Source organism: Arachis duranensis, chromosome 9 (genome assembly GCF_000817695.3).
Source record: "Arachis duranensis cultivar V14167 chromosome 9, aradu.V14167.gnm2.J7QH, whole genome shotgun sequence".
Lineage (NCBI taxonomy): Eukaryota > Viridiplantae > Streptophyta > Magnoliopsida > Fabales > Fabaceae > Arachis > Arachis duranensis.
Window position 1 is genome coordinate 765,110 of NC_029780.3, and position 15,486 is coordinate 780,595.

General features: G+C 29.4%; 3 protein-coding genes across 3 annotated transcripts; 1 reads left to right on the forward strand and 2 right to left on the reverse strand.

The window, feature by feature from the left end:
- Nucleotides 1–5,213: 5,213 nt before the first annotated feature.
- Nucleotides 5,214–6,904, reverse strand: LOC107463731 (uncharacterized protein At2g39795, mitochondrial). The gene is made up of 3 exons (XM_016082587.3): nucleotides 6,620–6,904; nucleotides 5,668–5,996; nucleotides 5,214–5,509 (listed from the first exon to the last, which is right to left on the reverse strand). Exons 1-3 carry the CDS (start codon nucleotides 6,821–6,823, stop codon nucleotides 5,347–5,349), a joined length of 696 nt encoding a protein of 231 aa, XP_015938073.1. The 5' UTR covers nucleotides 6,824–6,904; the 3' UTR covers nucleotides 5,214–5,346.
- A 383-nt stretch (nucleotides 6,905–7,287) lies between these two features.
- On the reverse strand, nucleotides 7,288–9,399 carry LOC107463730 (uncharacterized). The gene is made up of 3 exons (XM_052253914.1): nucleotides 9,041–9,399; nucleotides 8,268–8,320; nucleotides 7,288–7,895 (listed from the first exon to the last, which is right to left on the reverse strand). The coding sequence occupies exons 1-3, from the start codon at nucleotides 9,300–9,302 to the stop codon at nucleotides 7,479–7,481; spliced, it is 732 nt and encodes a 243-aa protein (XP_052109874.1). The 5' UTR covers nucleotides 9,303–9,399; the 3' UTR covers nucleotides 7,288–7,478.
- Nucleotides 9,400–11,940: 2,541 nt separating this feature from the next.
- On the forward strand, nucleotides 11,941–14,719 carry LOC107463829 (deSI-like protein At4g17486). Its single transcript, XM_016082710.3, has 3 exons — nucleotides 11,941–12,375; nucleotides 13,098–13,385; nucleotides 14,254–14,719. The coding sequence occupies exons 1-3, from the start codon at nucleotides 12,237–12,239 to the stop codon at nucleotides 14,529–14,531; spliced, it is 705 nt and encodes a 234-aa protein (XP_015938196.1). The 5' UTR covers nucleotides 11,941–12,236; the 3' UTR covers nucleotides 14,532–14,719.
- Nucleotides 14,720–15,486: the final 767 nt, after the last annotated feature.

Genomic DNA, 15,486 nt, shown 5'->3' on the forward strand with positions numbered 1-15,486 from the left:
ATTAGAAAAAACCAACATAGAAGGTGGAGTAGGTGATTTCACTTGACAATTGAGTATTCATATTTTTAAAAAAATATTATTTGTAGACTAAAACTAGTTATAATTATATGTATTGTGTAACTTATTATTTTATATTTGAAAATATATTTTATATTATAGTAGCTAATTATGGTAGCTGATTTTAGTATACGCGTAGTATAGTCTATATTTTTTGGACTATGCTACGTGTACACTAAAATCAACTACCAAAGTGAACCACCAGTATAAAATATGTGCCGAAATATAAATACAAATTAAAAATAAATTAAATTATACATATATTTATACACAAATATATTGGCAACTGATTTTAACAGCTGATTTTAGTGTCCAAATAGTATTTTTTATTGTTTTTATATATGCATTGAATAGTTATAGTCATTGAATTTTCTATATAAAAAGGAAGCATTAAAAGATGTCTAAGGGAATTGTATTTGGTTATAGTAGTAGTATAGTTCATATTTGACAATGCACTGTATAGTGTCAACTTAGGTACTGTTTGGATCAAGGTATATATATGTGTGTCTCAATGAGTTTTGGGGTGACATAATAACTAATAAGGTCCACAATAGTGTGTAGAAATTTGGAGTCTAGTGAGTTTTTGTTGCAATTTACTTGTTTTGAATGGGTGTGATTATGTGAGTGTGTGACCCCTACTTTTGATTTTAACTTTGACCCACTTGTAGTTGGAGGAATAGACCATCTCTATTGGGATCAAAAGAAATAGGTGAGGCATGCCATGTGAAATTGAGCCACACAATCACACTCAGCTCTCCCATCACATCATCATTTTAATAGAATTAAAATTTAAAACAAAAAATGAGAACTTTTAATTGATTAAAATCTTGAATCTTGATTGCCCTTGATTTCTCACCTAAAGTCTAAATATATATAATAAGTTGTAATGATGTATTGATTTATGCTTTATTTATTGTTACTAAAGTATCAATTAGACTTTATGTTTAATTTAATAATAAAGTAGATAGATGCAAATGGAGATAATATGTGACACTTAATATACACATAATATTTCTTTAAGAGTATTATTAAATCAAGTAGAAAGTAATTACAATCATTCAATGAAAATCCTATTAGTCTCAAAAAATAATTAAATTCTCCTTCTTCAGTATAGTTAGGAGCATGTGTAAGATAATAAATTAGAAAGGTAATTTATTTTCCGAGTATATACCTAAAAAAAACTAAAAAATTTTACATTGAATATTTTCGTCCTCAAAAAATTTTTATTACGTTAAATTCTCTGAATTTTATAAAAATAATAGTGATGTTTTAATACATTACTACTTTATTTAATAAGTAAACAATTGTTTAAGGACATACCAAAAGGAGGACCCCACAAATTTTGTAGGTCCATATCAGCATGATGTTTACACTAATCTCATTTTAATCATGAAACAAAAGCATAATGTGTATGAAAAAACAGCTGAAAGCTTAGTCATTATGACCGTTAATAATCATAGTAATCTTATCTTACACTAACAAGGAGATATGGTGATATGATCTATGATTTTTTTTTTTTCTCCCTAGGCATTTGATTATGATAGTTTAGGTTCTTACACTAATCTGTTTATTCCCAAATTGTAGCACTTCGGTTGAAGTGTCTATTTAACTTTGTGGTAGCATAACTCAGTCTTCACCAATCACCATTCATTCCATTAAGATATTAATAGCCTTTAATTTTGCCTCTCAACCAAGAAAACCAAAAGCTGGACCAATACAATGGACATGTGTCGAACTATTAAACACAAAAAAAAAATTTAGATAAAATTAAAAGAGTAAATTAAATACGTAAATATTGTTAAAAACAAGAGACTAAATTAGAAAAAAATTGTATATTATTGAGTGTATTCAAGTTGTTTCGAAATAATATAATATAGAAAGATATTTATAAGAACTAAAAAGAATCGTAATAATAAAGACGTAATATTCTATACTAAATATTCAGATATACTAAATAATTTTAATTGATCCTAATTGATTCTAATTATATTCTAACAAATATAAAATCGTAGTAAAATTTAAATCATAAAATTGTAAAATCGTCTAATATAATAAAATTTTAAAATTAATTGACTCGTTTAAAATTATAATATCAAAAATTTTAAAAATCAAATATTTTAGCTATTATACTATTAGCTATTTTTTCTTCTAAAATGTGAAATTTTGAGCAAAAATTTGAGCATTGTTCATCAAGATATATTAATAGGATAAAGTAACACATGTGAGATTTTATGTCCTCATCTGCATGTTTGTTGTGTATTATATATATTCTTAATATATACTACTCTACTTTAAAACTTAGTCAAGTCATAATCACTTATTGGTCCGTAATAAAACAATCAAAAAGTTATTTTATATATATACTATGATTCTCTATATGACTTGCTACCAAGTTCAATACATCATCTTGCTAGCTACTAGGTCTATGTGGGCAACCTTTATTTATGGTTTAACAAAACCATATGAAACAATACGCAATAAGGACATGTTTTATTTCAAAACTAACTTTATATTTAAAATTGTATGAATAAGTGCAAAGGTGCTCCACATATATAATTATTCAGGTTTGTTTAGTCCTCTAAGGTTTCATGTCATTTTCCATAGCTCAATTTAGTTCTAGAAGTCGGTAACACAACTTAAAGGGGTAAACAAAAACAAACCTAAGGAAACAAACCAAACAAACTATTTATATATATACTCGTTACACTACCACCTATGTCATTGTCTACCTTCTGTATGTTGTGAATTATGATTGTGCTTTTGAAATGATACCTATGTATAGTTTTAAATAATTTCGATCCTCTTAATTTTAAATTTTTACTTTAGAAGATAAGGTGTGATTTTTTATTTTTAAATAATTTTTTTCTGGTATTTTTTTTGTCTCACCTATAAAATAAGCTGTGAAAAATCACATTTTATTCTTTAAAATTCAAAATTTATATAATCCAAATCTAGTTTTAAGAGTATGAGTTTTGACTATTTACTAATAGAACAGTGGTAGAGTCAGTAGAAACAAATTTTTATTCTGTCTAATTTTATTCTGTCATATTTAGACTTATAAAATATTCGTTTCAACGATTTGCAAGTTGTAAAATTTTATTAGTTAACATGTTTATGTGAATATCCATCCTTTATAACTTCTAAAATTCAGTATGTAAAATTAAATATTAAAATTTATAAAACAATGATAAAAAAATTATGAGTCAAATAAAATACTAAAAGAAATAGTTTTTTTTAGTATTGTGTGAATTTGTTTAGTGAATAGATAATAATTTTTTTTTCTAAATATGTTATTTGAATTTTAATTTTTTATCATTGATTTATTATTATTATTATTATTATTATTATTATTATAAGAGCAGGTTGACAAAAACAAAAAACACTTGGGAGAGAATCCATCCCACAATGGGTACCCACATGTTTGAGTAGGAATGTCTTCCATAATTACATCAGTTAATTAGTTGATAACCAATAAGCTATTGGATTTGGGTGTTCAATGTACTACTTTGTGTCCCTGTAAAGACAAGGACACATGTTTAAATACCAAGAAACCTTCTTATTGAGGAGGAAAAATAACCTTAAATGCCTCATGCTCTGTACCAATACTTAAGTCCACATCAGATACTTTATTCCAACTAAAGAATCAGGTTGTGGTAAATTAATGCAATTAATTTAAAATGCAGCAAAGCAAGGTCCAAACTAGTGTCTGAGTATTCCAACCAGTGTCTGAGTTAGATGTGATTGAACATATTAAACATTACTAGAGGACGAGAAATATCTATGAATGAATGAGTTCTTGGTTCAGTGCGACACCCAAAGGGAAAATGACAATTCAAGAATATATATATATATATAAAAGCTCAAACCATTTTAAGCAAATATCTAATTTAATCTACGAGTGTTTACAGTGTAATTTGAATCAATTTTAAATCAAATTCGTCTTATCCGAATACTAATTTTATTTATGGTGCAATTTAAATTAGATGATAGATAATTTTTTTTTTAGACAATCTAATCTAATTTCAAATCGTTTAGATATGACTGAATTTGTGATTTTTTGTTTAAGAATAAAATTTTATTGGAATTCTCTAGTTCATTCTTCAAAATCATATCCCATCTCAGATTTGATGAAATAGGATGAATTATAAACTAAAAAAAAATAAGCATATATAACAAATTTTAATATCAAATCTTAAATCAACAACAATAATTTAAATTATATTTTAAAAAACTAACAATAATATAATAATAGAAAATAAATTACAGATTGATTAATATAAATAAATAAATAAATTTTAAATTCATAAAATATTTTTTAAATAATAATAATACATAAATAAAATAATAATATTATATTATATTATACAGTTTAGATTGAATAGCCTTGAGAAATAAATTCAAAATTCGATCCAATTTGTCATAATTAAAATCTAATCAAATCTAAATTAATACACTTTTAATTAATTTTTTATTTAAATTAAATAAACAGTTTAATTAGATCAATTTGAATTTGAACGCTCATAATTCAATCTGCTTGCCACTTATAATCACAGCTTTTCTTTTCTAACACTAATCAATAGCTACCGCACATTCTCACTCACGCTTCACTTTTTATATGTAAAAACCAGACATCATGATCACAAATTTAAGGTGAACAAGCATATACCAAAGGTCATAGGATATGTTTTGATAGATAGGAGATGAAAACATGATTTCCATCTTTCATCTTATCACCTGTTATACAATTTTCCTCAAGCTAAAAACAAAATAGTGGAAATGTTTAATGAGAATCTATAATATTATTCTTTTCATTTAAGAAGTAATTTAATATCTATATATTATTATATTGACATTTAATCAGGTGTTATCGCGTGGATAATAAAATTAATTGAATTCTACATTCTCAAAAGAAACCACCCCTACCTACTTAACAATGCATAATTGTCCCATTGAAAAAGTGCATAAAAATAAAATCTTCAAAAAAACAAAAACAAAAAACCTAAAACATATTTTCTTATGATTCCCACCAACGTCAACAATAAGTCTGAGGTAGGGGCAATAAAAATACGATAATACTAGGAAGACAAAAAAAAAAACCAAAATTTGTCTTATTTAATATTCATTAACGAATGCTAAATAAAACAAGTTTTGGCTGATTTTAGCTAAATTTTTTTTGTTATCAAATATTTCCATAAAAATGTATACCTGCTTTAGTTCAAATCTCAGTATCAAAATTACATTGAAATGTTAACTAATAATGGCTTCTATCATCCAAAACTTTTGATCCTGCTATTTCCTTTCAATAAAAGACTTAATCCTCTCCATCCATTTGATGAACTCTGTTTTATCCTTACCTTTCATATAGCCGTGTAAGAAAACAGCAAGTCCATCATTTATGCCCCTTACTTCCAAGAAATCATAAAGCCTATCTTGCAATTCATCATCCAATTCCCTGCCAAAGAACCAACGGAGAAAAGATTCAAAACACATTTCAAAATCAAGCTATATCTGAAGTTCTAAATTTTAATAGTAGAAAGCATTGAACATAATAACAGGTTGCGGAAACATAAATCACACAGACTCTTAGCGGTAAAGAATAAGTAAACTTACTTGAATTCGGGACCGGAATAGGGATTGTCTGACATGTTCTCATCCGACCTTGTGACCAACCTGTTTATCTCTATACTGTCTGGCCAAGCAGAGCACATAATTTCCAGGTAGCTACTGTCTCCCTTGGAGATGCTGACAATCACGGTAATGTGCATCTGCTCCTCATCCGCATTCGCAACACCACCACTTGTAGTCGGAGCTGGAGCAACCCCATCGAACATGGTGGCTTCAACTTTGATATCTTCATTTGCATATTGTCTTTTCAATGTAATCCATCGCTCCCCGGGTCGGCCATCCACCACAAAGGAATCAAACTTGGAAGTAGTAGCCTCAAAACACAAAACAAAACAAAGCACATCTCCAAAATAAGTTATAATTCGTCGAATCCAACTCGTGAGAGCCGGAAAAGCTTCCAAATGGTGTTGCTTGCTGATAAATTTATTTAGGAAAACAAAATTAAAGAATCACAGTGTGATTGATACAAAAGGCAACCATCCCAATAAGAAATAAGTCAAATCTCATCCATTAATTGGGATAAAAAATCTAGTGTTCAAGTGGCACTAACAGTTTGTTTGGCTGATTTTCGAGCTCTTAATTCACAAACCTGATTTTGGAGCTAGAAGCTGAAATCAGTAGCTTCTCGAAAATAATGGCATAATTGTGTTTCAGTTGGCACAACCTACACCATGATTGAGTTTCTATTCATTTCAACATGTTTTGGCTACATTTCTCAAACAATAATTTTTTATTTTTTCCTAAAAAAGTTATTTTTCAGTTGGAAGAAATAATGTTTTGCAAACTATAAACCAAACATGCCCTTAATTCTCAAATGCTCACATCAAATTAGAAATTCGTTTTGCTTATCAACATTCCATTCAATAACAAAGATGCAAAATAGAAAATTGTGTGAAGTGCGAGAGGCACTGCAATTAGATAGGGAAAAAAGAGAAACCTGGTTTGGAGGAGAAGATTGGAGCTCATACTGAATCTCGCGACGGAGAAGCCTCAGCATGTTCCCTTCGAAAGCTTCATTGCGCATTTCCGACAAGTAAGTTCTTCGAGCTAGCTGTGGAAGAAGCAATTTCTGATGATGGTGATGGTGATGGTGAAGATGGTGAACTAGGGATTTTCTGAGAGAACGGAGCACGCGCGCCATTGAACTAGGGTTTTAGAGCTTCGAAGCAGTGTAGCTAGCAAGGTTTATGACATCAGAAACAAAGAAGGCAAAACTGTAGTTTTGGTATTTACAATTTAGTACTAGTATTTATTTTAATTAACTAATTTACTATTGAACAGTTGGGTTAAACAAGGACAAGCTTGCAATTTCATAATTTTGTGCGTTTTTTTTTTTTTTTGGGACTGTTATGTTTGATTAGAGATAAAAAAAAATTGGGTGATTTTTAATAGACAAGTTTCAATTAAAATTTTATAAATCAAATTTACTTATGAAATTTTCTATCCTATTTTACCTTTCAAGTTCAACAAATATGTTCTAGAAGTTCAATCAATTTTGCGTTTATATTGTATCAACCATGGGAAAAATGCATAATATACAACACATAATACTATAATAGCTTCCTAGTTCCTACAGTACCAATTCAACAGAAGCACAAATCATGGTTTTTCCCAAATAAAAATCTTCCTTTCCAATATAGCCTCAAGAAAACTTGGAACATGATTAAATTACTATTCATTTCTGAGGAGAAAAATAAAATCAATACACAACTCTATGACTTCTGAATTCTGATTAATTATGTACAATGACTCAAAATTTTCTTTAAGCATTCTACTACACTAACTCAGGAAAACCCTCAACCTTGGTTCTGGCCTTTTGGGTCTGGGTGAGAAGGATTTGGAGTTGCCTTTAAACTCTTGCTCTCTTCACCTAAATCTGGCTTTGATTTTGGAGAATTATGCTTATCAAGACGGTCTTCACCTACAGCTTTATTCGATTGTGAACTGCTACTTGCATCATTCGGTTCGGATGATTTTGGGGACTTCTTCTCAGCATCAGTTACCTGATTTTTCGCTAGGTTGCTGTCTGATTGTTTCTTTGATTCAACTACAATCTCCTTAACAGTCTCTTCAAGTTTCTCAAGCCTCTCTTTCACCTCCACGAGCTCCAGATTGGATTTTGCTTCTTTTTCCTCAGGGGGATTTAATTCCATTTCTTTTTCTTTTTCCTTAGCTTCCTCTTCTTCTTTCTGTTTTCTTTTCTTCTCTACATCCTAACAAAATTTTTAGAGCAAGAGGGAAAATAACTTAAACAATGGATTACTTATCCTCTTTACTCGAAAGCAATAATTACAAGGTCAAATAGATATATACGCTTCCACAACAAATAATTGCAGAAATATGTATACATTATATATCAGATAAGAATTGATACAATCAAAGAACATCGAGTAGTCTTTAAAAATGGATAGGTTTTCATTTATAAAGGGGTTAAATAAACTGTGCTTAGATGGAGCTCCAAACCAAGAAATGGTCTGATTTTGAAGAGACATAAGATCACCCAGGATCCTAACAACATTTATACAAAACTCAAAAAGTTTCACTCTCACATGATAATATCAATCAAAAGGGGAGAAAGAACATACCGCCTCCATTTTTCTCATTTCATATCGAGCATACTGCGCCACCAAATATACGGCTGGGGAAACAAATAAATTATTTAGATGTTGATATGAAGCTCATGCTTCAAGAATAACTGAACAAGGGTCAAAAAAAAAAAAAAAAAAAAAAGAAGATAGAGAGTAAGATTTTGAATTTTTTTTTCTGCCATTACCATCACACTAAAATTCAGTAAACTCAGCAATAATAAAACAACTATCACCTTATTGATAAAAATTCAACAAACTTAAACTTTGGCTTCAAAACTAGCAGTTCATTCTTGCTAATGACAAGGGAAACAGAGTAAACAAAGCTACGAATCTTCCCGACAAAAACAAACTAATCCTCTAAAAATAACCTGGCCTATACAACAATTTTGATCCAGTCCTCAATGTTTAAAAAAAGCATCAATTCACATATCAGTTTGGTCTTAAATTGCTTGTCATCTCACAATACTAAGGACTAAAGTGGTATCCAAAATTTTGGTGGACCAAGATGAACACTTACTCAAACTAAAAAAGAAAAAGCTGAACTTGGATTCTTGAGCTTAAAGTTGAAGCCCAAGTACAATGCAGACTGAGTTAGTGAAGTGAAGATAACACCTCAAACTAAATTAATATCAGATTTTAACTCCCCATTGAAGTAAACAAAGCACAAGAAACATTGCAGTGAAGGTGCTCGACGAAATGCCAAACAGAGCAAAACCCAAATGATGATTAACCTCAACAACCAATTGCCAACAAATATTAAATCATCAAACAAGGAAAACGTGAAAGAAAAGGGAAATGGGAACAATACCCAAATTTTTTCTTGTTAGGATTTTCGGAGAAGAGGATCTTAGCGGCGGTCATCATGTCGAGATTCTCGAGCATGCGGTACCTTTCGTCGGTGGTGGGAACGACGTCGTTTTTGTTGGCATTGCTGGAAGTGGTGCCTTTAGCGTTGGTGCAAAACGACGTCGTTTGAGGAAAACCGAGTCGCTGCGAAAAGCGTAGTAAGCTTCTTCCTCGGCCACCAAACATGACGTTCACGACGTAAAAACCACCACCTCCTCAACCTCAAGCTCAAATCAGAATTCGGATCTCCGAGATGGACCCAATACCGGGCCCATTAATTGAAGCTATTGGACCTTAATAGGCCCATTTTCTTTGGGGTCTTTGCTATATATATGTAAATAAATTGGCGATGTGGAGAGGCAACATTGGAGGAAGCAAACCGATAAATAAAATAGAAGTCCTACTATCTTTCAAAAATGTTTCATTTTATGATAGCATAGCTAGCCTTCAATTATTTAATATTATTTATTATTTAAAAGCTTTAGTATATTTTTGGGGGAGAAAAATTTTAGTATATTGAAAGCTCACTAGATCTAGATATTAATTCATTTAATTGTATTCAAATTCATTAAATTTTTAATCGATAGAAATTTCAAAACGACAAAATTTTGGAATGGATATTTAATTTGGAGATTTCAGTTATTATAATTTTTTTAATGTGTGTAAAGAAGTATTTTTAAAAAAAAATTAAATAATTTTTAGTCAAAATCCTATTATTAATATAGTGAAAAGATAGAAAAAAATAATTATAGTAATTTTATAAAAATACTAAAATTTTTCAAATGAAAACCTTCTAATAATTTATTTAATCAATGTAAGCAACTAAAATTGAGTCGTGGTTTTCAAGATAAGATAGTATATTCTATAAATAAAACTAATTTAATAATTCAATCTAAATTATGTTATCTATTAATTAAAACAAACAAATGAAATGAACCAATCTTTTGAGACTTTGACTAATAGATTTCTCCTATTTACTTGAAGCTATAAAACTTTTGACACAACTTTATTCCAATATATGAAATTGATGTCCCCAAACCTATTATGGAATGTATATATATCTTTGTGGTTAGAGTTTGTTTTGTGTTATTAGTTAACCACACGTCCACACCCACGTGGGGGTAGAAATTTAATTATATCATATTGTAATAAATTATACATAATGATTATGATTAACATTATAAACAAATCTAAGAATAAGAGACCTAGCCTTGTCAACCACTAGTCAAGGGTATGGTCTTTTCCATCTTCACCACTTTTATGACGTTGGATAAAAGAATAGATTCTCAAACAAGGGAATACGAGTGAGAATCAATGAATCATACGATTAATATAAGAATTAGTGTTATTAACTAAAAAATTATAATATTCACTCCCTAACTTATTGCATGGTACAAATTATTTTGCACATTATTTACTTTTAAGTATATAATAAGAGAAATTCTTTAGTGTCTGTGAAAATTATGTCTAATTAGGTAAATTAGAAATAAATTAAAGTGGGATATACTCTTTTATGTTTAAATTCTCTGAGTGGAATTTAAGTAGCATAGAAGATATCATATACTAAAGTTAAGTAAAATTTTAATCTTCTCAAATCATAAATAATTCTTGAATTGACCTATATAATATTTTTGGGCCCCACTCTCCTTTCCACCAAGGCCCAAAATCATCACTACCCCACACTTTTTCTTTACTTTAAAATTTTAAAATTTCCGCTAATCAATCACCAGAATTACAATAATAACATCAACAATAATAATAATAATAATAATAATAATAAATATTATTTGACATTAAAATTAATTATTAGTATATTTATATATAATTTAATTTATTTTTAATATATATTTATATTTTATCATAAATTTTATACAAATAATTAATTTTAATAGTTAATTTTGATTTACAAGTAACATAATTCATTAATAATATATGCATAATAGCATTAAAACCCCACCACACGCCACAATTATGAGCAAACGTTACTTTATTTATCCTAAGTTTTTTTCTTACATAAAGAAAAAATAAAAACAACTCAGATCCTACATCCAAGACCAGCCCCATGTTATGGCAAAACCGTAATTCACTCAAATCCAAGGGCATTCACTTAAAAAAACATACATGTTACAAGAGAAAGAAAAAAACAAAAAAGGTAAAAAGAAAAGAGTAAAATGTTTTATTTCTCCAAAATATTGAATTATTTTCACATCAATAACAGATAACTCAATTAAAGGGCCATACTAATCGCTATTGTTTATTAACCTAATTTAACGACTAATTTATCTAACCTTCATCTTAACCGAGTAATATTTAAATTTAGTAAACCAATAATTAATAAAAAAGTATAGAGAGCTAATATAATTGATATATATATAATAGTGATTAACACAAAAATAAATAATATTATTGAAATTAGAATAAATATGAGTAATTTTTATTTTTAATTTATATTAAACTAAATAAACAATTTATTATATATATTGTATAGATATTTTATTAATTTTTTAGCAGGATTCAATAATTAATTTACTGTAAATTAAATATCTATTTAAATATTTATTGTTAGTCAATAAATTACTGTATATAATACATAAAATAAAATTTAAATTTTAATATTTATTTAAGTGAATCAGTAAACTAATCAATAAACTAATTTATATTAGTTTTTTTATAAATCATTTAATATAATCATAGAGATAGAGAGATATTATACATGTAAATATAAAATTATAAATATAAATGTCACGCTCTGAATTATTATTTTGAGTTTCCTATACTTTATAGTTTAGTTTATATAGAAACATATAAACATAACAAACAATATACATAACATAACGCGCACACACTCTCTCACTCACTCACTCACTCACTCATCACCGGCGACACCATTCGCCGGAGGAACTCATTATTATCAATCAGAACAAGCTTCACACTCCTTTCACATTCTTCTTTGTTTTCTGCAAATTCTGATATCCAATCGGGAAAAGTGAATTAACTTTGGAGCAAAACAAATACTAACTGTTTTCATGTGCTGCTTCTTTTGCACGATGCTGTTTTTGTAACAGAAGCTAAAAAGAAGAAAAAGTAGGAGGAGGAGGAGGAGGAGCAAAACGACGGCGTATGATGCTGTGCAGGAAAAGTTCTCGAAACGGCGTCGTTTCGGGATCGGTGCCGGTGTACCTGAACGTCTACGATCTTACGCCAATTAACGGTTACGCTTACTGGTTCGGACTCGGAGTGTACCATTCCGGCGTCGAAGGTTCTCTCTCTCTCTCTCTTTGTTTTTTAGAATTTTAATTGGAACCTTAATTTTGTTGAAACTCGTCTTCATTATTCCATTTCTTTTTTTGTTTTTTTGGAATTTGAATCTGCAGAACGAACTATCTCAGATCTAGGATCTGTTAGTGAAAAGAAAAATGGTAGTAATGTGTTTCATTTTTATATATTGCATAAACTGCAAAATCTTTTTATGCATTTTTGTAAAGTGTTCATAATTTCTCACTCAATTTTGACTAGTGTAGACTGCTGCAGAAAAATTTAGAATATCTTAGTCACAGTATAATTTAATTTCAAATGAAGTTTGTTTGTTTAGGTTTGCATTAAGAATGAAGTTTTCCTGAATTTAAGAATCTCAATTATAGGCTATGAAAATCATGAAGATTTATTAGTATCATGTATGGTTTAAATGACGAAAATTATGAAGATTTATTATCTGCTCATGGTTTCAACAAAATTCGTGTATTATAGTAGAGGTTAATTGTAGTTTAAGCTAATCTTGTAAAAACATTACGTCGTTTATAAAAGAATCTACTAAAAATGAATTGATCTGTAGAAATTTCAATGGTTGTGACTAGTGAGAGTGACATATTTGATTTATTAACACTGCAAAATGAAACCATATTCTATTATAAGTTGATGCATTTGACTCTGTTTTTCTCATGTAGCTGTTTGGTTTTGGTTTTGAAATTTTGTTGTTTGCAGTGCACAGTGTGGAGTATGCGTTTGGAGCTCACGAGTACTCCTCGACGGGGATATTCGAAGGGGAACCAAAGAGGTGTGAAGGGTTTAGATTCAGGAAGACAATACTGATTGGGAAAACAGATATGGGGCCGGACGAAGTGAGAGCGGTGATGGAAGAACTTGCAGCTGACTACAAAGGCAACGCCTACAACTTGATCACCAAAAACTGTAACCATTTCTGCAATGATACTTGTCTTAGGCTAACCGGAAATCCTATTCCCAGTTGGGTCAATCGTCTTGCCCGAATTGGTATGCCAACTTACTACTCATTACAATAGTCACCTTTTGATTTTAATTTAAGAATCTCAGATGCAGATACATTGTCATTACTGAATTATGAAAATTTGACAGCTGATACCATTGTGATTCCCATGATGTTATGTTGTGGTAATGGTTATAGTTATGTTGTTAATAATTGCCAAAAATTCATGAGAAAGACACAACTGCAATTTATTGGAGACCATAATTGAAACACCAGTTTTGTTTTCAATGTTTTAAAATTGAACTAGTTGTTAAATCATTACTTTTTCAGTTCACGACATGTTTGATTTCATATGTGAATTGAATGTATGTCAATTTCTTCTCCGTTCCATTTACAAACCAAACTGATACTTATAGTTGAACTTCAGTGAAATGTTGATTCAACTTATAAATGTTTAATGATTGGTTGTGTTGATCCAAATTAAAAATTTCGCAACTTGTTAGACTTCTACAACTTTTGATGCTAATGCACTGTCTTGCTTTCTAGTTTTACTCCACTTCTCCAACTTATAATACCTTTTTGCAGTACCTTATGATTGTTAAGTGGTGATGAAAATTACTTAGCTATGATTTGTGCACATTCAAGTTGAACTCTCATGTTGATCCCTCACTTAGTAGAATAAGACTTGGTTGTTAGGGTAAATTACATTCAAATCCCTCACTCACTCACATGCATTAAATTTTATAAGATACAGGGATGCCGGGTATTCTATAATTTTAATATTGCATAACCTCATTGCAGGTGAAATTTACTGTATCTATTTTTACATCATAGTTGCACAGTTTTGGTTGAATTAATCCAACATTGATTGAATTTTTTTTTCTTTTTGGATTGGTTGGGCAAATTTCATGGCAGGTTTTATGTGCAACTGTGTTCTTCCCGTGACATTGAACTCGACCAAAGTTAGGCATCATAGAATAGAAGACAAGCCATGTGAAGCAGAGAAGCAAGCATTGAAAAGTGACTCAGACAACAACAACAACAACAAAGATAAGAACATTGCTTCAACAAATTCAACATCTACTTCCCCTGCGTCGTCTACTTCCTCAGGGATTCGCAGGGGAAGAAGTAGAACTAGGCGAGCCCTTCCACCGTCGTCGCCTTTGATTATTGGCTCTTCTTCTTCATCATAATGATGTGCACAAATTGATTTTTTTTTTTTAATCTTTGTTGTTTAGCTCAATTAAAGAAGTTGCTTTAACAGAAAAAAGAAGCAACTAACTGGGTTTTTCAAATTTAACATTTTTATGCTTCATTCTTTTCATCCAATGATCTTATAAATATATCCTCATTTCTAAGGAGAGCAAAAAATGGGATATTGACAATTTGTAATACCTAGTATCTTGCACTTCATAACTGCATTATCATTTAAATCATTGTTTAAAATTTGAAATGTATTGATGATCTTCTAGATTGGATAATCAAGTGGAAAATCACATATGAATGATGAACCAAAGAACAAAGATAATGGGAAAATATTTTAACGTTAAATTTAATGTCAGAATTTAAGAGAAATATTTGAATGAATGACTAATTCATCAAAAGATAAATTTATTACGGTACTAAATATAATTATTTAGGTTAAAGTGAATAAAAAAGAATTTGTTCGTAATTGCATAATGTTTCCTGCAAATTGACTTCAACATCTGGGTGGGGGAGGTTGTGTACAACATATAGCAAATAGAGAAAAATAATAAAAGATATGATTAATATGAGCTTTTGTTTTGTCAAAATTTAGTTTAACGTTTAGAAGGGAAAAAAAAAATCTTGAATTGCATTTCTGCCATGACTGCTTTAGAATACAACTAAACAATCCCATTAAAAAACATGTTCCAAAACACCAACATGAAATTGATTGAGTGATAGTGAAGTGCATTTTTTTTCTTTTTCATTTTTTTTCGAGTCTAAACTCTAAGAAAGTAAATATAATACTAAAAGATTGATGGAAACATTGGGCGAATATAGTTTTGAAGAATGTTATTTCAAGAATTTAAAATTGTCTAACACTCTATTTTCTCTAAACATATATTCACATTTGTTCCTTGAAAATGTCTAGGAATTAAATTTTTAAGTTAATCATCAATGAAT

Excerpts from the sequence above, each read along its gene's own strand:
- LOC107463829 (XM_016082710.3), top strand. The coding sequence starts at position 12,237 with ATGATGCTGTGCAGGAAAAGTTCTCGAAACGGCGTCGTTTCGGGATCG. Across the intron at positions 12,376-13,097 it reads GTACCATTCCGGCGTCGAAG|TGCACAGTGTGGAGTATGCG; the intron begins GTTCTCTCTCTC and ends TGTTGTTTGCAG. Across the intron at positions 13,386-14,253 it reads CAATCGTCTTGCCCGAATTG|GTTTTATGTGCAACTGTGTT; the intron begins GTATGCCAACTT and ends ATTTCATGGCAG.
- LOC107463730 (XM_052253914.1), bottom strand. The coding sequence starts at position 9,302 with ATGTTTGGTGGCCGAGGAAGAAGCTTACTACGCTTTTCGCAGCGACTC. Across the intron at positions 8,321-9,040 it reads TTTTCTTTCACGTTTTCCTT|CCGTATATTTGGTGGCGCAG; the intron begins GTTTGATGATTT and ends TTGTTTCCCCAG. Across the intron at positions 7,896-8,267 it reads AAATGAGAAAAATGGAGGCG|GATGTAGAGAAGAAAAGAAA; the intron begins GTATGTTCTTTC and ends AAATTTTGTTAG.
- LOC107463731 (XM_016082587.3), bottom strand. The coding sequence starts at position 6,823 with ATGGCGCGCGTGCTCCGTTCTCTCAGAAAATCCCTAGTTCACCATCTT. Across the intron at positions 5,997-6,619 it reads AATCTTCTCCTCCAAACCAG|GCTACTACTTCCAAGTTTGA; the intron begins GTTTCTCTTTTT and ends TTGTGTTTTGAG. Across the intron at positions 5,510-5,667 it reads TATTCCGGTCCCGAATTCAA|GGAATTGGATGATGAATTGC; the intron begins GTAAGTTTACTT and ends GTTCTTTGGCAG.